At 37.5% G+C, this 25,850-nt stretch overlaps 1 protein-coding gene across 1 annotated transcript; it reads right to left on the minus strand.

The window, feature by feature from the left end:
* Positions 1-125: 125 nt before the first annotated feature.
* On the minus strand, positions 126-25,350 carry rars1 (arginyl-tRNA synthetase 1). The gene is made up of 15 exons (XM_084386547.1): positions 25,177-25,350; positions 24,434-24,571; positions 20,101-20,289; positions 19,832-19,940; positions 19,640-19,740; positions 19,435-19,556; positions 17,749-17,869; positions 16,829-16,958; positions 13,158-13,262; positions 11,850-12,028; positions 11,332-11,441; positions 8,970-9,075; positions 5,949-6,121; positions 2,203-2,450; positions 126-1,171 (listed from the first exon to the last, which is right to left on the minus strand). The coding sequence occupies exons 1-15, from the start codon at positions 25,219-25,221 to the stop codon at positions 1,062-1,064; spliced, it is 1,986 nt and encodes a 661-aa protein (XP_084242673.1). The 5' UTR covers positions 25,222-25,350; the 3' UTR covers positions 126-1,061.
* Between the last annotated feature and the right edge of the window lie 500 nt (positions 25,351-25,850).

The following is a 25,850-nucleotide window of genomic DNA, read 5'->3' on the forward strand; positions in this document are numbered from 1 at the left end:
GGCAAGAGAAAAACAAACGCTGAACTCTATTATCTTAAATTAAATAAGTTACCATCTCAAACTGAATAATGCTCCGAAAGCCTCAAGCGAAAGCAGATACAGAAATACACCAGTGAATACAAACACATTACGAAATTGATTTATTGCATTACAATTCAAGGGAGAACAATATTTTATGCATATTGTGGAATGAAAAGTCCAAAAGCAAAATGAGCAAAGCTGTTGTTGTTGTAAAATCTTTAGGTCAGGGGTGTCCAATCCTGCTTCAACCCCAATTAAACACACCTGAACCAGCTAATCAAGGTCTTACTAGGCATACTAGAAACTTCCAGGCAAGTGTTTAGAAGTTGGAAGCAAGTTGGAGCTAAACTCTCCAGGGCTGTGTCCGAAATCAGAACTTGAAATTTAGCAAACTGGCATGGAAACCATGCATAAACCATTACTCTGTAGCCACATTGGACCAGCGGTTTTGGAAACCGGATAAACGGATGATTCAGCTGCGGTCGCCATCTTCTGTTTAGATGTGGGAGCTCATTCGGCACGTGACTCTCACAGTGCATTCTGGGTATTCTCTAGCCGTTGAGCATACATCAGCTGAACACTCATAATTTCAGTGCATTGTGGGATTGAATGAGTGCACTCGATAACGTCCACTATGGTTTTGGACACCACTACAAATGGCTGTCCCCTTAAATAGTGCTCTATTTAAGGGTATAGGGGCCGGTTTCGGACACAGCGCAGGACAGTGGCCCTCCAGGACTGAATTTGGACACCCCTGCTTTAGGTAAACCAAAATTAGGTGAGCTAATTCTTACTGCTAGACTCAAATAAGATTCAGACTTGTTATATAGAAGGGAAAGGTTGAACAGATTGACTTTTTGGCAGTTTTCAGGGTCCAGTTGGCTAATCTGACATTTACATGAGGAGAAATGACCAGGAAAATCAAGGGTTTTTTATGGACAGTCGAATGACTTTTATTTGGCATACCATAAGAATCCGTCAGGACATCGATGTTTTTGAGAAAAAGGTCTTGTGTTCAGAGGAGGAAGGCATTGATCAATTCACATCCTCTGAACTGGATTGATACCCAGAATGTCAAAACCTTTGGCCATCACAGCTGCGGTGGCTTCACAGAGGAGCATCCGCCACATGTTGACTTTGACCACTTCCCCTGAGGAGAACGATTTAGAGCAGTCATTAGTCAAACAGGCCATTTTCAAAGAGGCAGGTTCATTTCAAATCAAATCAACGACGTTTAGTCACGTCTTAGTCATTAAAGGTCATTTATTAAACTTGGAAAAAAAAATCTCTTACAATACTTTTCCCTCCTAAACTTTAGGAAAAAAAAAAAGGTCTAATGCACTTCCAAAAAAAAAAAAAAAAAAAAAAAAAAAGTTACAAAGCCTTTATTATAGTTTTGCCTGGTCACATTTGGACATTAAAATGTTTTATTTATTTATTGTGGAACTGAGCAGTTAATTGCACTTGGTTTCTGACACAATCTGAGAAAGACTTTTTGCCAAAATGCAGCAATGTAAAGTTCATTTTGGTCATTATTTTTTCATTTGGTGCCACGGAAATGACATTTTACCTTTAAATCCATGAGCTTTTAAAGCACTGTGCTTAAACAAAAGGAAACCCAAAAGTCCCACAATCAGCAGTTTTTTTCAAACTCAGAGCACAGCTAATTTCATTAGTCTATAAAAGACTAAAGAAGCTGTACAATTCAAGAGACAGTAGCTTCATCAGTGCCTAAGTAACTAGTTTTTAATGAGGAGATTCAAATGGGAGTAAAAAAACAACTAAGGGATTTTCTATCTGATATTATCCTAGATTAGATTTCCCTGTTCAAACGAATCATTTGTTGTTCATTAAAACGTACTGCAACTGTGAAAAACAAAGTTATTAAATTACATCTAAATTAAAACTCCTCCATTTAGCATCTTTCATTGCAGCATAAAAGTTTATACTGGCCTATGAGTTGAAACTAAATAAATTTCTGGACCAATTACACTGCTGACACATCATCTAAAGAGCAAAAACCACATGTTCCAAGTACATGAATTTATTTAACCATTAAAACCTCAAGGTTTTGGGCACCGAGTATGTTTTTCTTTCTGGGCGAGCTACACTTATTTTCAGTCGTCACTGTCAGTGAAAGCATGGATAGATCCTGCTCACTTCTGGCTACAGGGTACCCACCTGTCTGCCGGTCCTTCTCCACGCAGTAGCAGCTGTCGTAGAACTCTGTGAAGGTGGTGGCCAGCTCGTAGAGGTAGTCGCACAGTGTGTGAAGCAGCAGGTCGTCTGTGATCTTCTGCAGAATCTCTGGGAAGCGCAGGATGCACTTACCCAGTTTCCACTCTTTCTCATGGTCCAGTAAGACCTCTGTGGTCTCGGCCGCTTTGCGAAGGACGGCCTCCTGGATGTTAGCCAGTCGAGCTATAGACCTATAGACAGAAGAAGAATGTGTCTTATAAAAGATAATATACATTTCTGCATGGTCAAACTTAGCACATCATGTTCGGTTGTGAGACATGAGTGAACCGACTTGAGCTCGGAGCAAATTTACTTAAATTTTTGCTTGTTCATTGTTTTAGTTTTGATTATGTTTTATGAGTTTTTTTGGTTTCAGTTTATTTCATTTTTATTATAGCCACAATTTACACTGCCAATATCATTATCATTATATAATTTATAAACGCTTAATGCCGTTAATATTCTAAGTAATATGTGAGGGTATTTAAAAAATGTATGTAACAATTTTGATGCCATGAAAATGTATTTTAGGGGCTGTTTAAACGACATCATTTTCAACTAAAAACGGAAAATGCGTTTATGCGTTTTGGCCGTTTATTTACACGACAACAGCGTTTTAGGGGCCTGAAAACGCAAACTTTTGAAAATGGGTTTCAAAGTGAAAGTTTTTGAAAACAATACCATTATCGTGCAACTGGCCTGGCAGCAGAATACAGCGGTTTTAGTCTTTTTCAGAATGTTATCGTCTGTACACAAAAAATGCGAAAGAAAAAAAATTCAGTTTTTAGTACATCGTTGTTTTGTAAGCATACCCTTAGTTTTAGTTTTTCCCGGTTGTACTAGTTTAAATTTCCGTTAACAAAAAAAATACAATAAAAAATACATGTAGTCATCAACTGCTAACTATGCTGCCATGTGCAAATGACATTTTAGAGGTAGAGTGTATAAAAAGGTTTTTAGTGAATAATAATTTTAATTTAAATAATTTAAACGTCTGTTTCTCACTAATTTCACAAAAAAAAAGTCTTCACAAAACAGCTCATAAGTCATGTGAAACACTTTTATGATGCTTTTTTTGTCCATTTTGGATCTTGACAGCCACCGGTCACTGTATGTTTTTACTGTATGGGGAAAAGCACTTCTTTTGTGTTCTGTAGAAAAAAACATGGGTTTTAAAGAACAATGATGACATAATTTTAGTTTTCAAACAAGCTATTCTTTTAAATGGTCAACTATTGAGATCAACACAGGACGACATCAATGCAAATGGCCAAACAAAAGTGCACAAAAAAGTGACATTTAACTGTAGCAACAGCTCACATAAATAAGAAAACATGTTACAAGTTACTAAGTGTCTAAAAGGCCTTTCTGCCAGAGAAATAGAGGATCAGGTTTTATTGGATGCATTCTGAGAAACAAAACACTGAAATCCCCATCAACTGCTGCCATGGCCAATTATAATTTTTTTGGCTCCTTCTTCTGTCATTGGCTCTGATTTCTACCTTCACTTCTCCCAAATATGATTTTCTGTTACCAATTGTTTTGAACAGCCAATTAAAGACAGGAAAAAGCTCTCCAAATACACGAGAGCCATGAGAGGGATTGTGGTACCCTATGCTCCTGACAGCAGGTCAACAGCACTACTGAGACAGAAGAGCAAACACAAGGTGATAAAGAGTGAGAATAATAGAGCACTTGTGCTGAGCATCCACTCGGGGGACAGCAGAAGTAGATCTGTCACAAACGCACACATTTCAGCCAGAAAACACACTGACTGTGCAGCAGATGCATGCATTATTTCATGTGCACAAGGGCCCCGATTCCCACACACATACCATTTCCACACAGTTAAAACTGCCAGGAATGAACATGAAGGGCCATTCAACAGTGTTGGTGAGCTCTTTCCCTACATCCATGTGGGAATCATTCAGGCCAACGTTTCCAGCACAGACCCACATAAAGATATCCCAGAAGGGGTATATCAAAGCCCAGAAGGCCTCACCTGAAACAGGCGAAGATGGCTCAATACTGTAGAAGACAATACAGGACATAAGAAAGCCATTCAATGTCCATAGTGGAGATGATTGTGGACTTTAGTGACTTCAGTGGAGTCATTCAGGTTCCAAGGCATCACCATCTCTCAGGACCTGAAGTGGGACAATCATATTTGCAATATTGCAAAAAAGGCCCAGCAAAAGTTGTAGTTCCTTGGCCAACCTGCCACAGGAGCAGCTGATGCACTACTACTCTGCAGTCATTTGAGTCGGTCCTCTGCACTTCCATAACTGTCTGGTTTGGCTCAGCCTCAAAATCAGACATCAGAAGACTACAGAGGACGGTTTCGGACTGCTGAGAGGATTACTGGTGCTCCCCTGCACATCCTCCAAGAACTGTATACATCCATGTGTGAGGAAAAGGGCTCAGAAAAATCACTCTGGATTCCTCACAGCCCTCCGGCCGGGAGCTACAGAGCAATGAGCACCAGAACAGCCAGGCACAAGTTATGTTTCTTTCCCCAGGCAATCTACATCATGAACAGTTAAATGTTCTCCCCACTGTACAATGATAAATATGTGCAATACCACTTTCATTTATTTGACAACATCCTGTCCATACAAATTTGTCTATTTTTGTTTAATAGTGTGTGTGTGTGTGTGTGTGTGTGTGTGTGTGTGTGTGTGTGTGTGTGTGTGTGTGTGTGTGTGTGTGTGTGTGTGTGTGTGTGTGTGTGTGTGTGTGTGTGTGTGTGTGTCTGTCTGTCTATGTCTATCTGTGTATTGGAAGCTTCTTCTATCACCAAAACAAATTCCTAATAAACAAAGCTCTTTCTGATTCTGATTATTTATGTATGTTTGAATTAATCTGTCATGAAAACAAGTTTTGACAACACTGTTTAAATGTTTGTATTCAAACAATGAATTGGAGTACAAATTATTTGATTAAAAACAGCCTTAAATGCAATTCAAATGTTTTTATCCAACAAAACCTATATAGAAGTGTTGATTATATCTAGAAATAAACAAAAAGTTTATTTCTAGATATAGAAATATATCTACTATATGACAGGGCGGATTTCCTGATTAGTTTATAGTTTTAGTTGAGATTGAATAAAAAGACCTGATGTATCAACACCCAGCTCTATATAAGAGTGTCCATGATAAAGAAAGAGGAAGTGTCATTTTGTATATTTGTTTTATATGGTAAAAAAAGTCAAAGGCAAAAAGTATTTTATTTATATATATATATATATATATATATATATATAGTTACAAATCACAGTCACCCCAAAGCGAGCTATTCTTCTTATCGGTGCGCACTGTTTCTGAACTCCCTGAAACCCCTCCATTGTAAAGGGACGAGGCCTGGTTGAGTCGCGCTAGTAGTGTGTTGAAACTCGTGGTTATGTTAAGGGGACAGACATACAGACTGGGAAAAGATGTGCTGCACCAATGTCAAATATGTGAAACATAATATTTTCTGAACATTCAAGCATGAAAACCTATTCTAATAGACCCAAAAAAACAAAATCAAGACTTTGAAAAAGGGCATAATAGGTCCCCCTGAAAATACTTAAAAACCAAATGAATAGAAACGACAAAAAAAAAAAAAAAGTAGTACATTGATGCAGATCAATACCCAGCGGGGCTCATTTGATGCGGTTAAAGATATCCATCGCATTGAGTGCTTACCTGATGCGTGTGAAGGCGTAGAGGAGGTAGGCTGCGGTGTTGCCCCTGTCATCCAGCATCTTGTCGAAGGAAAAGACGTAGTCATTGATGCGGTTGTGCGAAAGGTCTGCATATTTAATGCAGCCAAAGGCCACGGCACGCTGAGCCTTTACCAGCTCCTCCGGGGTCAGCACCTGCAACACACACGATTTCAAAATGTTGATGATCTCCCCGTGAGGTAGAAGCAGCCAAGACCTTTTGCCACCTTCAGAAAAATAAGTTACCCAGTATGTGCCGAACAGGCAATGAGGATAAAATTACCTACGTTCTAGGGCTGCCCTTGACTAAAGATTTTTCTAGTCGACTAATAGTCGTTTATTTACGCGATTAGTCGACTGATCACGCGTTTATTTTAAAGCTGCAGTTCGTAGTTTTTCCTCTTTGTCGCCATCTCTGTTCGAAATCTGCAATTGCAGTTATTCGTGGAATTATCAACTTTACGTGGGTTGTGCCTCGGCACGGTGAATCCAATGTTTTGAGGAGAATGTGCGGCTGTCAGTCGCCACGCCGGTGTGGATACTGTCATTCGCAATCACAGATTTTACTTTTTGGAAGTATGACCAACATAAGAATTTTCACCGGAAAATGTCATCTGAACAAGTAAGTAACATCCACTTTTGTTCTGACCGAAGACCTAGGATCCGAGGACCGAGGATCCAGAACCTTTCTGGTTGGAGTGAGAAAAGCTGTGAGAAAAGGCCTGAATCTCCACCTCCAACATCCTCACACGCAATATTGCCTACTAGCCGAGACTCCTCCTTTATGTGTACAGATGTGACGTAATGACACAAAGACATGCTCGGATTTCCCATGGAAATCCACCAGTACCACTGGAATTAAAAAACATTATTACAAGCTTACTGTTTTGAATCGAGCTAAGGCAAGCAGATAGTTTTGAACACTGGCTGGTTATGTACTTGCTAAAAAATTTATTTGGGATCATTTTTAACCCAAAAAAGTTACCGAGTGCAGCTTTAATAAACCATAAATCATAATAATGAGCCTTTAATTGCCAGTAATACATAGCCTACTCAGCGCTCAAACGCACGATTAACTATGCTGCGAAGCAGGGGGGGTCTGAAGAGAAGAGAGGTTGTCCCGGTATATTTTTCTTTTGATATGAAAAATCAGGTACTTTTAGCAATATAACAGGTGAATTATGTATATGATGTATATCACGATGTTATGATGAACAATATGCCTTTCTAAGGATGTTTAGAAGGCAGCTGTCTGACTCTGAGATAGCAAACGGGAATATGGTTTGTGTAACATTAGCAACACATTATTAGCTGTTAACACATTACTAGTTGATAATGTACTCAAGCAAAAGGCTAATCATATTAATTACTGTTATGTGTCCGACATTGTAGATAGCGATACATAAAACGCGTTACCACTCTGATACATCGACTTGCGGATGAGTCTGTATAATTCACTCTTCCACTTCTTCTGAATCAGTTTCTGGTTCAAACATATATGGCTGAATTAAACCAGTATTTCCACTTGCCATCGTGCAGCGTTTACTACAGTTAAGTTGACAGAGTGGAACAGGTATTCTGTGAGTGTGAGTGAGTGGAGGCGGGGCTAATTTGCGTATACTTAATGAATACTAAGCTATTTAAAGGCATTTTTTCAGAAAAAAAAAGTTAAATGTCATTTTGGTGATCAAAGATGAGTTTTAAGGAATAAAATTACCGACTACGGGGGATTTTAAGATTCTGAAAGCCTTCCAGTCAAGAATAGCTTGACTATTACTTATGACATACAGCGGCAGGTCTAATAGATCTATATCCTGTCTGTTTAATCCTTTAATACAAACTTACGGTGTTTACATTAATTAATCGCCATTAAAGCATTTTGAGATGCAAGTGCATTTAAGTACTTGGAGTTGCACACAGCCGCGGGCGCTCTTCAAGAAGCTCTTCAAGAACTGACATGAAAGTCTGTCAGTAAGTGAGTTGTGTGTATTGAAATAAGCTTACTGCTTTCCAAACGGCATAAATGATGCCTTCGTAGAGCATTTGGAAACGGAAAACACTGGAATGCCGGAGGGGCAAGACCACACATTGTAAGTGTAATAACGAGCAAAACTCACGTTTCTCACAAAGCATATATCCGATGGAATAAAGCATGCGACAGCCCTTGTAATTCGCTTCAACCTTTTCGAACTATGGAAGACTATTTTATGGATGGTTCGAGAGTTTTTGCGTTTGTGTATGTGTGTGGAATTGCAAGACTACAGCTGTTCCTAAAGCACAAATATGACAAATAGTACCAATAGTTTTCAGAATTGCTCCAGAATCGTGATGCATCAGAAAAATCTATTTTTATCTCCCACCCCTAGTGTTCAGAGAGCTTTAAAAATATGGGGGAAAAAATTGCTTCAGATCAGATCAAATATTGGCTCTGTCCTACATCACTGATTACACTCACAGGATCATTGCACGATTACACGCCTGCTAACTTTTGTACCTAATTTAATGCAGCATATGCTACTTTCAATATTCCTGACAAATAAGGCACTTGGCAAAAGTCTGATTCACTTTAGGGAAAGTAAGTCTTTTTTTATACTTGGTACATCTGTAAAATAATAAAATCTACAAAAAAAAAAAAAACTTTTTAATTGTGTGTTTTACCTTTAACGTTTCCAAGTAAGGCTATTCAAGGACATTTACTTTGCTTACTTGCGTCTGAAACAATATAATTGTCTTTTTTCAAACTCCTTTACTGTCAGAAGCTCACTCGTTTGCGAGCTATCAATCAAGTGAGTGAGGCATTAGGATGCTCTTCATTCCTGAGCACGAAGGAGTTGTGAGAAATATAGGCAGTAATTGTCATTAGCACATCTGGTCTCATTTGAGATCCATTGATCTCTTCTGGCTCGAGCTGAAGTACTCAGGCACACAGAAGGAGTTGGGTGGAAGCGTTCAGGCTGAGAAGCATAAGAAGGTGCTAGTTTCCTCTGAGTTTTTAGGGGCTCACCTTATCTCTCTCCTTCTCCTTCAGTTTGTCCATGGATCTTTTCAGACCCTCCTCCAGAAGGTCCATTAATCGCACCGTGTCCCCTGAACGAGTCTTAAACTTTTTCCTGGGATGGAAATTCCATGTTTATTAAAAAAAGACTCATGGAAATGTGGAATCAGTGCTCTTCAAATACATCATTCAATACAATATTTCTACGACAGCTAAAACTAGTGCTACATGAGCCACTAGCTGATTACTAGATGACAACTGATTAATCGGTCAATTATTTCTTTGATAAATCGTACATTAAATATTCTATTGGGTACCTTGCAAAGGTTTCTCCTTCAAACAATGCTATGGTTTAAAATGTAAAAATGACTAAAAGTAATTGGAAAAAAAGACCTTTCAGCAGATAAACCACCAATGCTAGCATACACATTATCTCCTCTGAACACCCAAGTGTTATTATTTTTCATTAATCTTGCCGTAATCCAGTTATCATTCATATAAAAATATTATTTTTTTGCATGTCATCAAATCTGATGCTGAACAGCAAATATTGCTTTAATCAAAAATTCATTCCATTAATGCTGCGCTCCATGTAACTAAGTATTCAAAGTTTCGCACTGACAGTGACATTTAATTACACTTTTTGCAAAACAGAAATGCTTGCATTATAAGAATATATTCAAAAGTTAAGGTTTTTAATATCTCTGAAAAAAGTCTTATGTTCAACAAGGCTGCATTTGTTTGATCACATATACAATATAAACAGCAATATATTTTCAAATGTAATTTATTCCTGTGATGGCAAAGCATTTGAAAACATTTCAAAAGAACAGTGTTCATTTAAAACAGAAATCTTTTGCAACATTCAAAAAGTTTTTACTGTCACCAGTGTTTCCCACAGAATTAGATTCTATTTGCGGTGGTGTGGTGTTTGGGGACCGGGGGGGGGGGGGGGGGGGGGTGTGATTAAGTTAAATATATCATATATATATATATATATATATATATATATATATATATATATATCATATATTTTTATTGATAAGTACACATTCCCATTGCCAACACTTAGTGTCAGATAACTTAAAGACTTTGCCATTGCTACATTTCTATGCTATGACTGCTCCACAGACTTTTTGTTGCAAATTTTGCTCACACACAAACCTGGAACTGGACACACACACACACACACACACACACACACACACACAAACTTACTGACACACTCAAACACAGGCTCACACACTCAAACACAGGCTCACACACACTCACACATTCAAAAAGACTCACACACACAGATTCAAACACAGACACACACTCACACTCACTCAGACCCAAACACAGACTCAGACACACACAGGCTCACACACACACACACCAAACTGGACCTGGAGGTGGACACACACAGACTCAGACACACACACACGCACACCTGGAGATTGAGGTGGACAAAAACCAACACACACCAACCTGAACCTGGAGATAATAATAATATAATGTCTAGTCTGGTGGCTGTGATATGAGCCTACCAACGTCCGTTGCAATGATTTTTGGAATGACTGATCGCGAGAGGAACAAATGACGTTTTAGTCGCATAACATCGGTTAATGGAAACGCCGTCATTTCGCAATAGTTGTAACGTTAATTGATATTTATAAAAAAAAAAATCGCAAAAGTTTTGCGCGAATCTGTAATGAAACGCGACCGCGCTTAACATCTAGACAACTTCTCAGAGTTATGTTGAGCAACAGTGTTCATTATACTAACCATTCAACTCCGGATTGATTCTGGAATCTTCGCTGGGGGAATAAGCATTAAGCACCGGCAACAATCCGCCCTCTACATGCTCATGGTTTGATTCAGATCGTGCGGTAAGAGAAGGAGGGGCTAGTCGTGCCTCCATTGTCAGTTTGTGAGAGAGAGGGGGAGCAAGCAGCGCGAATAAAATACAATTTGACCCATATTAAATAGTTAAAAAATCTGAATCAATCCGTGGCGGTCAGGGTTGATATGTGGCGGGCCGCCACAAATTAATGAATGTATGGGAAACCCTGGTCACTTTTGATCACTTTAATGCGACCTTGCTGGATAAAAGAATTACAATGTAATTCGAAAGTAAACCTTTTGAACCGTAGTTTGTCTACAAGTTTTGTTTTTCATAGAAATGCATATAAACTACTTTAGGGTCACGCCACAGGTTCGTTGTGGTCACCCACAAAGACTCAGTTAATCAATAATGAAATTTGTTGATTATTTTCCTTATCCATTATAATGAATGTTATTGATTACTAGTTGTTGCAGCTCTATGGGTCATCCTGGTGAAAACATGATGCTGACAAAAGGTGACTTCCATACTGATCAATGCACTTACTTGTCCTCCCCGAGCACCACGCCAAAACCTGCATGTTCTACCCGTGTGACCTTGGGATCATACCAGCCTATCAACTGAGCAGCAGCAAAGACCACCTGGAAGTGCATTGCCTGCCGTACATCGCAAAAAAAAAACACAAAGAACATTTAGTTACATGACCATCAATACACATAACACACCAAATAAACAAAAATTTCGACAAAGTTTGGATCAATATCCTCCTGGTCCTCAATTTTAGCCAAAGAAAGCATATTTCTTATCTAAATAAAGCAGAATTGTAAACTTGTTGATAGTGATGCTAGCAGACCCGCGTTCCTGACCTATGCCGCATTAATATTTGAATAGGTGAGGAGTCTATTGCACACATCCATAAACATACAGAAATTTGAATTCTGTCTCGCCAAGCGCCCTCGACATCCGCTTCATGTGTCCTCATGCACATCAGATAACTTTGGGAATGTTTGTGTCGTTCAAGATTTCCCCAACACTCTCCATTACAAACCCATACACCCACACACCTGGCCGCTGTCAGTTACGTAGATGATGATGTCAGCTTTCTCGTCAAACAGACGATTTCTGATGGCAGCCAGATCGGAGGTATCGTAAGTATAGCCTCCGTCCGATTTGACAACCGTCAGGGGAATAGACTGGCCCGGAGCAAAAACTATCTTCCTGCCCTCGTCCAACTCCACCAGTCCTGATGAGAGAGAAGAGCATCAGCAGGGAATGTGAAATTGGATGTATAGTAAAGCTAGAGTCTAAAAATCAATCTTGGAACAACACTGCCCCCCACAGGACATGTGCGGATAGACATGCAATGCTTTTTTTTTAAAGGGATGTTCCGGGTCAATCAATTTTTGTCGATTGGCAGAGAAAAGACTCGGTTTGTAAAAACAAACACAAATTGTGTTTACAGTATTGTACTTATGGTTGCACTGCACCAGAGTAAACATTAAACACTGTTTTGGAAGAACAGCCACTAGTACATGACACCAATGCAATAAAATTGCATAACCTTGCCTGTACAACGTTATATTCAATCTTAAAATCATGATGTCATTGTAAATCTTCGCAAGGATAACTGGGACTGTTCAATTGTCAATTATTCTTCAGAACAAACACTCAAACAAATAAAGCAATTAAAAAATAATAAATGAACAAAAAAACAAAATAAAATGGAAATAAATATTAAATAAATAAAATAAAATAAAATAAAATAAAAACTGATACAAAAAAAATAAAACATTTAAAAGTAATAACCAAAAACTAAATTTTTAAATAAAAAAAAAAATTAAAAAAAATAAATGTTAATCAACAAAAAATAATAAATAAAACAAAAGATACAAAAAAAAATCTAAATAAATATGAATAAACTAAAAAAATAAATAAAAACAAACTAAAATAACAAAATAATTAAAATAGATAATTAAAACACAAACTTTATTTTATCCCATCTTAAAGTGAAGTCCATTATTTTGGTACAACTAGCAATCTGGACTGCCTGATTGTCTGAACAACAAAATATTTGAGAAATTATTGATGCAAAAAATGTATGCGCTTCCTATTCAAAATAACTGAATAGCTTTGAGCCCATCAGTATTATGGTGTATCCCAAAAAGTTCCCAAAATAAACTTTTAACCCTTTGATATGTCCCACCCACACTTCCCGTTTCAATTAGAAACCCCAAAACACAGGAAATAAAGCAACATTAATATTTATTCAAATGTCAATAAACTATGATATCTGTTCTCAAAGCAAGCAAAGTTTACTATTAGTGACTAAGACAACAGACTAAAGAAAGAGTCAGAGAACTCTCCACCGGTACCTTTTTCCTCAAACTCTTTCACCACGGCTGTCATCATGTCCTGGTAGAAGGACTCTCCTCTCTCTTGTATGCGAATTTCCAGGCAGTCGTAAATCTTTTGAAACTCTGCATCAGCAAAGCGGACAGAAGCGGAAGGGACAAGACGGCTTAATTACAACAGTCACACCACAGGGAAATCAAATGCAGCACCCTCCTGGTTTAGCAAAGCCTGATTGGACAGCATCAGCAGAAAGAAACACACTAATTGACCTTCATTAGGCAAGCCTCAGTGGGGGAACGAGGTTTGATTAAAGGGTAAAGGTAGATGCTGTCACATCAGAGTCTAGAGCTGGTGTCGCCGGATGCTGGTGAAGGGCATCGGTGTGTTCGAACTTGTTTTAACAAACATTTTTCCTCTGCAGTAAATAGAGAAATTGAGTAATGTCTCAGCTTATAAATGTTGGACGTATTATAGAATTAAATCAAAATGACAGATAAAGCGTCTAAAAATAACATTTCCGACATGAAAGCTCTTAAATTAATTACAATAATGGGAACAGAAGCTTCACTACTTTAGAAAAACACATAATCCTGTCTGGAAGTAATGCGAGTAAATGATGACTTTCATTTTCAGCAGTATATATATTTTTTTTTTTTCTAGTTACTGGTATAAACTATATAGACACTGAGTCCACGCTTATGTTAACTTACTACTAAGATGCAGTTATACACTGACCTCTACTGTCCTTATAAAATATTAGGCAACACTTTAGAATAATGGTCCGTCATTATTAAGTAATGCAGGACAAATGAGTAGTACTACATTAACACTTCAGTTACTACTATTAACTAACATGGAAACAAGCTTAACTAATCAGTAAGTAATATCAAATTTAAGACAGCCTCATTAAGAACTAATAACTAACTATGACAAATTATAAAGAATTACTAATTAAGGTCACACTTTAGATTAGGGTCCAATTCTCTTTAACAAACTATAAACTACGACTTTTGCCCCAATAAACTCCTAATTACTGTTTATTTAAACAAAGGTGGTTAAGTTTAGCTATTGGGTGGATTAAGGGATGTAGAATATGGGCATGCAGAATAAGGCATTAATATGTGCTTTATAAGTACTAATAAACAGCCAATATATCCTAGTAATATGAATGCTAATAAGCTAATAGTGAGAATTAAACCCTAAACTAAAGTGTTACCCTAATCAATTACTAATCATAACATTATCATGTGTCTGAGACGTAATTAATCATCTTTTTTACTCTGAATATAGTCATGAAATGCATCTGAAGTGTTGCCTAGTCACTCTGCAGGAACTATTAGTGATCCGATCAAATAATGGTCCTGGGGCCGTTTTCACAAAGAATTTTAAGGCTAAAAGTAGCTCCTAACTGGCGAATTTAGGAGCAACTCCTAAAAATAATGGGCGTGTCACTCGTAACTTTAGGACTCCTCATTTTTTTGACTAAGAGTAATTCACGAAGCATTTTAGCCCTTAAAGTAGCACCTAAGCCTGGGACAGCTTAAAAGAAGTCGAGAGGACTCCTAACTCACTAAGGCCTATTCACAAACCGCTTTTTGTGGCATTTCACGTTGCGATGTTTTGAAATGCGTACGCGGCGGCTACAGGAGCATCCAATCGCGAGGGAACAATTTTGCATTGTAGGCATAACTAGGGATGCAATAACGCCACCAACAACAACCAAAACTAGGCTACTCATTCATTGCATGTAAACTAATTGTAACGTTTGATTGTGAATCAAATTAAAATGTTCTTCTCTTTGCAAACATAGGCAGAGGCATATAGTGACAGATTAATTCAATAATGTTGCAAAGATATTGCATCAATCCATATTAGGCTACTAGGCTATTTGTTTTGCCTTACTCTTTGTTCATTTAGGCTATTTATTCAGTTATTCATCATCTTCCGTCCTTCGCACTACTTGTGTAGCGCACGCATTCTCAGACCTGTCACCTGTCACTCATCATCGTAGGGGAGGTGTTTGGAATCATTCCCGCATTACAATCATCAGCCAATCAAGGTGGTCACTTCAGTCAAGCTCGTGCATGAGTAATGACGTCATCCATAGCAACGAAGACTCACTCTTAGTTTAGGAGTTGTCATTTTTCTTTACTAAGAGTAGGTCTGAAAGGCGTTGTGAATAACTTTTGAGAGAAAACTCCTAGCTAAAATCTTTTAGTGCGATTTAGGAGTACTCCTAGTGGTAAGATAAAATGCTTTGTGAATACGGCCCCAGATCACTAGTAGTTCAGAGTAAAAAAAGATGATTGATTGCCTCAGACACAAGATATTGTTGTAATTAGTAACTAATTGGTAATTCTTAATAATTTGTCATAGTTCATTATTAGTTCTTAATGAGGCCATTCTCATTCAGTAATTATTGATTACATAATAAGGAACTATCTCAGTCCTGAATTTGACATTACTCACTGATTAGTTAAGCTTGTTTCCATTTTAGTTAATAGTAGTAGCTAAAGTGTTGATGTAGTCCCGCTCATATGTCCTGCATAGTTACCTATTAATGACGGACCATTTATTCTAGTGTTACCAAATATTACTTAAAAGAGTCTAAACCCTGGTGATGTCAAAAGTGACGTCATTGTTCGGATCTCGCGTGGCATGCTACATTTGGTCAATGTGCACTTTTAGGCTTCATACCCATTGGAGGAATTTGAGTAGATGCTGCAGTTTGCATACAACTTTGAGAAAAAAAATTATGTTTTTATCCATTAAAAATCTTGTAAAGCACTTTTAAAACATAAAAATAAATGCAAATTTTCATAATGCATTATCATAAAAAATTTAGATTAATATAAGTATTTTTAATATAGTTTTCAATTGTGAATGCAATGAATAAAAAATTATTACATTATAAATATAAAACTTAAAATATAAGACTGCAGTTCTTATTATTAGGCAATATATTTTAAAGTCTAACCGAGGCATCATTTAATTGATCAAAAATACAGTACAATGCCATACCGTGAAATATTATTACAATTTAAAGTAACCATTATCAATTTTAATATATTTTCAAATGCATTTTATTCCTGTGAAGGCAGATATGAATTGCACCAGTCTTCAGTGTCACATGATCCTTCAGAAATCATTCTAATACGCTGATTTGCTGCTCAAGAAACATTTCTGACTATTATAAATGTTGAAAAGGTTCTGTGGAAACTGAGATACTTTTTGTTCAAGATTCCTTTATGAATAGTAAAATCAAAAGAACAGCATTTATTTGAAATCTTTTGAAACACAATAAACGTCTTTAATGTCACTTTTGAACAATTGAATACATCCTTGCTGAATAAAAATATGAATTACAAAAGAAAAAGTTAAAGGTTGTGTAGTTGTTTGCATCTTTGATATTTTGTCTGCTTCCTTTACCAGTTAACAACTCACATTATCCTTAGATAAATAAAGTAGGGCGAACTACATCTTATTGCCATTTCATGCTGGTTCAGCTGATATTCTCTCCACACTGCGGGCTGTTGTTTCAGAGAATAATGTAACGCAGAGCGTGTCGGCTGTAAATGCCTCTAGAGGGCACATGCTGTCTGTGGAGGTTTGTACTAGCATTAATGTGGCGAAGGCTTTAGTCTATACTTGATAAAGTGAGAATGATATTCTTAGTGTGCCTCGCACGTACCGTTCCGGGAAACGTCACAGATTAGGTTCCAGGCTTTGATGAAGTCTGTCTCTTTGCTCTGGAGTTTAACCACACACTGGTAGGCCCTCTTCTTAAACTCTTCATCCTCATCAAACCTCTTCTTAGACTCCTGATAGAGATGAGAGAAGAAACGAGCTGAACAGCTTTGAAAAGTAAAACATTCAGCTGAACAGGATGAAAGCTCTTAGTGAAACCAAGAATCCTTCAAAGCCTCCTGCAAAAAGACTATATTGCAGGGTACCATAAAAAACTCTACATTTTTGTGGAGACATAATGCAAACAATACAATCACAAATCTAAGTTAAAGAATAACTCAGTCAGTATAGTACCCCATGTAAAAAAAAAATAATAATAAAAGAGGGTAAAGGTTGTCACACTTCACTTTCATTTTTTCTCTCAACTGTGTAACACAGCAGTTTAGCAACCAAACATTCTGTTGGGTAAGCAAAATGGCTATGTAAGCAATAAGAAGAACATCAAATGCATCACAACAAATGAAAAGCACAACGTGTTCGGACAGACCTGCAGAAAACAGCTGATTCTTGCAGTTTGTGTGTATTTTTTTGAGAATTTTGACCATTTTTATGACAGAGCCAGTTTAGAAGGAAAAGGAAATTATAGGAGTTTTTGAGTAACAATTTATTTTAAGGGTCCATAACTATGCTGTAGTTAAGCATAAGCACACCGTTAGTTCATAATTAACTGAACATATATTAAGGGCATATTAGCATTATTTTATTAAACATTTGAAGGATAAATAAGCAGAAATAATTAATGGTTAACTACGTACAATAAATGCCTTTTATCGTTTGATTTACACAATGTTATATTTCAGCAGTAAATATCCAAAAGATCAGCAGTCAATATCCAATTTTAAACACTATATAACATGTACTCACTTTGTAGAAAGACTGAAGGTCACTAATAGGCGGGGAAACACTGAGATAATTTGGGAACTTGTCTTTCAAATGAGCAATGAGCATCCCAAACTGTGTCCCCCAGTCTCCAACATGGTTCAACCTGACAAACAGAGATAGAGGACGAAAGGATTAAAGAGATGCACTCAAACACTAATGAACACACAGATTACTGCTGGCCAATTCATTCCCATGTGTTACGCAGCACGTTTGAGCTTCTGCAAGAACCAATGAGGTTCATTCTCGTATTACGCAGCACGTTTGAGCTTCTGCAAGAACCAATGAGGTTCAATCTCGTATTACGCAGCACGTTTGAGCTTCTGCAAGAGCCAATGAGGTTCATTCTCGTGTTACGCAGCATGTTTGAGCTTCAGCAAGAACCAATGAGGTTCATTCTCGTATTACGCAGCACGTTTGAGCTTCTGCAAGAGCCAATGAGGTTCATTCTCGTGTTACGCAGCACGTTTGAGCTTCAGCAAGAGCCAATGAGGTTCATTCTCGTGTTACGCAGCACGTTTGAGCTTCAGCAAGAACCAATGAGGTTCATTCTCGTGTTACGCAGCACGTTTGAGCTTCTGTAAGAACCAATGAGGTTCATTCTCATATCACGCAGCATGTTTGAGCTTCAGCAAGAGCCAATGAGGTTCATTCTTGTGTTACGCAGCACGTTTGAGCTTCAGCAAGAACCAATGAGGTTCATTCTCGTGTTACGCAGCACGTTTGAGCTTCTGTAAGAACCAATGAGGTTCATTCTCATATTACGCAGCATGTTTGAGCTTCAGCAAGAGCCAATGAGGTTCATTCTCATGTTACGCAGCACGTTTGAGCTTCAGCAAGAACCAATGAGGTTCATTCTCGTGTTACGCAGCACGTTTGAGCTTCTGTAAGAACCAATGAGGTTCATTCTCATATTACGCAGCATGTTTGAGCTTCAGCAAGAGCCAATGAGGTTCATTCTCATGTTACGCAGCACGTTTGAGCTTCAGCAAGAACCAATGAGGTTCATTCTTGTGTTACGCAGCACGTTTGAGCTTCAGCAAGAACCAATGAGGTTCATTCTCGTGTTACGAGTGAAAACGTGACGTAGTGGCCTTAGATGCAGCCGCTCTAATGACGAAAAACACGACATTCACTAAACAAAACTTCCTAACTTCATTTGACCTTGATTTTGGTAAAGTGTTAATAATAATGGCACATTCAAGTATATGATCACATATACAGCCACAATATCAAATTTCACATCACTGCGTTTATTATTAAAAATGTTTAAAAAATATATATATATCTTATGTCACAATATAAGGTAAATCCGGCCCTGGTTGCAGCCACTGGGCTATAGTAATATTCATAGATCTAGCCTATGTGACATGGTTTTGTAAGATTTGGCAATAGTGGACAGCCTATACACCAGTCAAAAAAATCGGGCCAACTCCCCGAATTCTTGAAACTCGGGCTCGTCTCTTAATTCCTCTCACACAACTCGAGCCACGACCATACGAGCATCAACGATTTCCACGCAATTTCTCCCGACAGCAAAAAAAATCACAGCGGGTGCACCAATATTTCCAGCAATCAGTTATCGGTTCCGATCACTTGGATGACCTCTAAAACAGATATTTACATTTTATGAAAGCTCACAGTTGAGCTTCACAACTAATACACACCAACCTTAGCACATCATAACCCAGGAACTCAAAGAGTCGACACATGCTGTCTCCAATAATGGTGGAGCGCAGGTGACCGACATGCATCTCTTTGGCAATGTTAGGTGAGGAGAAGTCCACAATAACCTGAAAAACAGCAATAAGGGTAAAGACCACTTGATAACACACTGCTTTATAGAACTATTTTGTGACTACAGTGAAACTCCTACCTTCGTTTTCTTCACCAGTGGTGGAGGCTGAACTCCATTCACAAGCAGGTTTGAGAGAAGTTTAGAGACAAACATTCTCTTGAGATGAATGTTGATAAACCCTACAATGCAATATGTACTTGGTTATTTATAATAAATCTTTAAAATGATGGAGAAAAAAAGATCTTGGTGATAATGATGATCTGAACAAACCTGGTCCTGCGATTTCTGTTCTCTCAATGAACTCATTGTTGGGAATGTTTTGGATAATCTTCTCTGCTATCTCCCTGGGGCTGACCTTCTGTCCTTTAGCTTTCATCATCTTAAAACATACATTTACAAATATAATTCCATACAACTGGACAAAAGAATGAATTCACATCAACATTCTTCAAAACTTTCGTCAAAAAGCTTGGAACGACATTAAAGGTGAGCATCAGAACGCTTGATGAAAATGTGGACATCGTATAAAGAAAACTGACCTGAGACATAGCCATGGCACTGTTACACTGATAATCGCCAAACTTGGCCTGCTGGTTGGGGGAGACCGAAAGTGGCGGGTTCTCTAGGTCAGGGTAGGCGATACTGATGGCCTTCCCAAAGATCTGCTGCAAACACTGGTTGATGTTCAACATCGCCTTGCCGTTTTGGCTCATCTCCTCCTGTAAACTCTGAGGTAACACAGTGACAACTGTTATTTTAGTATATACTATGTATATGTTCACACAGCAGCAGAATATGGTTGTCAGTCCTGTGTTTAAGGCCTTAATACAGTTACGTTCACACACAGTACGGTTATTTACGGGAGTGACAGCCGCATTCTATAACCGAACTCACGGAAAACCTGCGCTGTGTGACCGGAACCGGACTGGATAACTGGATTTCTGTCACATCGTACAGTGCGAGAGAGACCCTGCGCTGCACAGATACATGTCTACCGTGTGTTGAGGGTTTTCATGTTTGGTTTCAGTAATTTATAATGATGGAGATATGAGCTGTGTGTTATCTGAAGGTTTTAGATCCAGTTTCTCCACCCAGATATAAAAGCTGCTGTCGGTTAATGAAGATTTGACGGACGAACTCGCGGCTCGATTGGATTGTCGTGTCAAACGTGATGAGGCTTTTCAGTTTTATAGATGTCACCGTCTTTGATATCACTTTAATCACTGTCACTTATGTGATTAAAGTCACTTATGTTCAACGGGCTTGACTCCCGTTGCACCTTCATACAGACAGTATTCGAGATGCTACTGTAAGTTGATGTGTGAACGGGACATTTTGACTCACACCTGTAAGTAATTGAGGTTGTCAATCCTAAAAATTGACAGTGTGAACATAGCCTATTATAGAATTTAATCATATTTAGAATTAGCTTTAAATTATTTGCAGTTTTCATTTTCGTTTTTTATAATAATTCTATTTAGCTAATAAACTAAGTATGTTATAATAACTGTGGTTGCAATTATCCATGAGATCATGTATTGCATTATAAGGTGCATTGCAAGGTATAAATAATGCATTAAGAATAGTTTGATATTAATGCATTATGTATACAGGCAAGTGTAACCTAATTTTGAATCATTTAAGTTTTAGTTAACAATAACAGCACTGATAAATTGTTTCATCAAATCTCTAATTCAATTTAAAAAAGACACGTTTACATTATTTATAATTGTATTAGATTCAGGCAATGTAACAAACAAGTCACGGAGAAACTGATTATCCTTTTGTGAACGTCACATTGTGGCATTTACAACCCAAAACTATTTAATATGAATACTGATATAATTTAATATGAATACTGGCCAGTACTGATAAGCTGATAATTATTTTCATGTTATGGTTGATAACCTATAGCCTGACTACGTCAGACTTCCTACTTCCGCTAATTTCATTTCGCTCCTGTAGTCAGTCTGAGATAGCAGCCTATCTTTCAGTTTTCTGAAAACAGCCGGGCCAATCAACGAACAGAGGGCGGGCTGAGAGCCGTGACGTGGGCGCTGATTGTACCGTGGATGCGTAGATTTACTTCACATAATCTGCAAAAGTCGTTCACAGCCATGTTCACTCCGGTATTTCGCTCGATGGTTTAGTTTTTGCATCATACATGCGTTTACAGTGGAAGTTAGATGCGGCTGAGCATGCGCATAACACACGCCATAACCAAACGTTATGTGATTGGCTTACGGGTAACCAATGATTTTAAACGTCAGACAAGCGCCCCCTAGTAAGAGAGAAAACACTTCTCTATTATGCTATTCCAGACTCTGTCTACGAAGCAAAGTGAAGTAGCAGAGTCTGGTATTACCAGGCTAGATAACCTATAAATGGCAGAATCAAATTTTTTTTATCATTTTTGACTTAATAAATGTAATTAAATTAAAACTAAAAACAATTATTTTAGTTGTTACAAGTGAATTTAGGCATGTCATGTAGCTTATGAGGTAACACTTTATTTTAATAGTCTACTTTAGACATTACACTAACTATAAGTAACATTGCAACTACATGTCAACTAGCAGTCATAAGAGCATCAGTCTCAGTATAATTTTATGTAATGCCATGTTAGCATCTGTGGCTTTCTTCATTGCAAAAACTAAATTACAAAAATACAAGAGTTACATATATGCAATAAAAATAAAAACCAAGCAAGCAGAAAAAAATACAGCAATTAATATTAAACAAGATTTTTAACATTAAAAAAATTCTAAAACATTTTCTGGTAAAATCTTACTAAACAAGTCCTTAAGTGAGCATAAAAATGCTTTCTGCTTGCATTAAAAGTGGGACAGTCCAATAAAATGTATTTAATGGAAAGGGAGGTCTTACAAAACACATAAAGTTGGGACTTCATCTTAAAGAAAAAAATGCATGTGTCTATTCTTGTATGACCTATACGACATCTGGTGAACACCACTTGATCAAATCTTGTTTTAAGGGAGATTAAAAGTCAGATTTCAGGAAGGATTTCATGTCATTTATTGTTTGTACACGTATCCCACTTTTCTTGCCACTTAATAATTAATGATTGGTAGGTCTAAGGAATTTGACATTCTTCTACGCCCAGCAGTCATTAGAGTATTAGTCTCGATTAGAGTCTGCTAAATGAATCAATGTAAATGTAAATTAGTAGACTGTCTGCTTATTATCTAACACTGTATTTTGTACATTTATACTATGCTCCCCAAGTTACAGACATTCTACTGACTATATGTAACTTTGCAACTACATGTCAACTTATTCTATTAATTCTAACACTAACCCAACAGTCTACTAACACTCTGACTTTACATGTTAGTTGACATATAGTTGCAAATGACTGAGAGTTAGTTGACATGTAGTTGCAAAGTTACTTGGTTAGTAGAATGTCTAAAGTGGACTATCATAAAGCATAACGAAAAAGGGTGGTCCTTATTTTTAAAGTCTCCAATTGTCATGCTCTTAACCCTTTAAATTGTTCCTTTATATAAGAAAATACAGCATGCCAATTTTTATGGCAGTAACATAATAATTACTGGTAGCTCAATAGCTTTAAACTTTCTGAGATTTTGATGATTTTCATAAAAACAGATCATTTGAATTGGTATTGTACCTGGCTAGTAAAATTAAAAAAAAAAATCTCCATAAAAGCATCTAATGCACCATATATTCCTAAATATGTATTTTAGATACATATCTCAGTTTACTTATTGTAGAAACTAAATCCAAATTAATCCATCCATGACCCGGTTTAGCAGATTTACCTTTCCTGGTGGAATCAATACATATTTCTATTGATGATCACATTGGTTATTGTTTGGGTTTAGAGCACATTTTTTGGTTTAAAAAATTACATTACGTTCCTTGAAATTGACCCAGAACTTTGGCCGAATCAAGCAGATTATCAGGAGGCACAGGCAACCATACATGCAATGAAAGTAGTCGAGAGAGGAGTGGCTCTGATTCAAGAATACAATGGCTATCTCACACACTCTGAAGAACAATTGCAGTTTCTCCTTCATGTGGTGGAAGATCACCGACGGATCTATCCAGACTGCAAAAAGTCAACACTGGCTGCTGAGCATCAGAAATGAGGGATTGTTGAAAACTTAGCGCTTTTTTTGAGATTGTTGTCATTGTTGTTATGTCAGTGTTGCTCTGATTTCAATAAAATGTAGTTCATTTGCAGCAACTTTTAATATTACTTGCATATCACAATAATGCCGCACAGCTTAACATAGGCAATCTTCCACATGATTGAGCTACCTCTAAATATCTTTTTTTTTTTTTTTTTTTTTACATTTTAGCATATTTCTAATTAAGGGCCACCCTAATAACGAAGATAAACATTCATTTTGAGATTTGTTAAAGATTACATTAAATATAAGCTTCACGTTAAGTGAGTATAAGATGAGGACAGAACGTTATAATTGTGATAATAAGCCGGGAAATCAGAATGCACAATAAAATATTCAATATTGACGGATACTGATACATTTTTTTTTAAATCTGATAAACGATAATGCATAATTACAGTACAGATTGTTTTGTGATCCTATTACAATGTACTAAAGCTTTGCAAATACAGGTTTTACAGAACATTCCATAGGAATGAACTAGAAATTTCCACAAACAGCGACATTTTTCAATAAAATGTGCTCATGACGTGTCAGAATAATTGTTTTTTATTCTTACATTAGCTGCTGACACATAATTGAATGTGTGAAATGTATGTAATTGCACAGAACATGCACTGAACACTCGCAGTGAAGGTCAAACTGTCGCACTACAAAGATAACAATCATCTCATTTAAAGGAAGAGCACATCCCACTCACTGCTTTCAGGATGTTGAGGCGGTACTTCAGACGGGAGTTCTCCTCTCGTAACTCATCCAGCTGTGAAGAAGTGAAGTTCAGCTGCTGTGGATCTCTCAGCCTCTCGATTTCGTCCTGGAGTAACTTGATTTCTCTTTCCTACATGGCACATAGAAAACACAGGAAATCTCAGGAAGGCAAGGGACAAAGATCACAACCATCAGATACCACATATCTCAGTATTAAGAAGTACTTCAAAGTGCAAGCTGATTGTGCCAGTAAAATTGAGACACGTGACGTCACTAATATTGTTAATTATGCTACACAGTTCTATTTCAGTTTCACTTTGACTGGGAATATGACCTACTTTCCTATAGGCTTTCTGTTCAAATTAAGTACAAAAAAACACCACATTCACAAGCATACGTCTTTGCATTTAAGCATAAGCTGTGGACTTCAGTTTCATGATGCTCATATTGTTAATGTACATACAATAACCCTCAACGCAGCCTAGCTCTGCAGCTCACTAGATATTAAGGCACCCTCAGTACAGTATGTCATGATTTATTCTCCTCATATTTAAATTAAACAGCTAGACTAATGTATTTGACATCCCATCAGAGCCGAATGTGCGTACGTTGTACGTTGACAGCCAGACCTGCATGCGTGTTTCAGTCTCTTACGTCAGAACACTAGAAACTCATGGAAACATGAACACAACTTTTCAATGTACAAAACTTTTAGCGTTTTAATGCAAAGCTGACCTGTCGCTGAAGTCGGGACGTGTGCTCGCCAACGGTGTCGCCCATTCTTTTCCGATAAAGTTAGGTAAAAACAGCCACAAATTCTACAAATGTGCACTTCTCCAACGTGAAGAATCGCCTTCACCGGCTTCGTCGCGTCACTTCCGTTTACCAGCGAATGGTGAATCAGTTGGACGGGCTCATAAAACTGGACTGAACGATTCGTGGTCCCATATGAGTGCAGCAGTCGTGTTCCGGAAGAACAAAACAAAACAAAACAAAACAAAAAAAACACATACATTTTCTCCTTAGAGGAATTGATTTTGAATTATAACTTACAAACCTTTAAAGAATCAAATCATGGTGAGAAACTACATTACCCATAATTCTGCAGATGCTATCTCCACCAATCAGAGCATCAAACAAGCAAATCGCGTCAGCTATACACGCTCTCAAAATACTTGCAATACATTTTTACATATACAAATAAATGGGGTACATACTGAAAACGTGAAAAATTGGGCGGGCACTGTTACAATCAAAACAATCTAGTCGCTTTCTAATCGGTTCCTTTAAATGAACTGCTTGAAAGAACCGAGTCGTGGAGTCGAACTCACTGCCGCTCACAAACCAAAAAAAAAAAAAAAAACCTTCCCGAAAATGCGTTTATTTAGTCGCCAGATTGTCCCAAACGC

Source organism: Rutilus rutilus (assembly GCF_951802725.1).
Source record: "Rutilus rutilus genome assembly, chromosome: 18".
In the NCBI taxonomy this organism is placed as follows: domain Eukaryota; kingdom Metazoa; phylum Chordata; class Actinopteri; order Cypriniformes; family Leuciscidae; genus Rutilus; species Rutilus rutilus.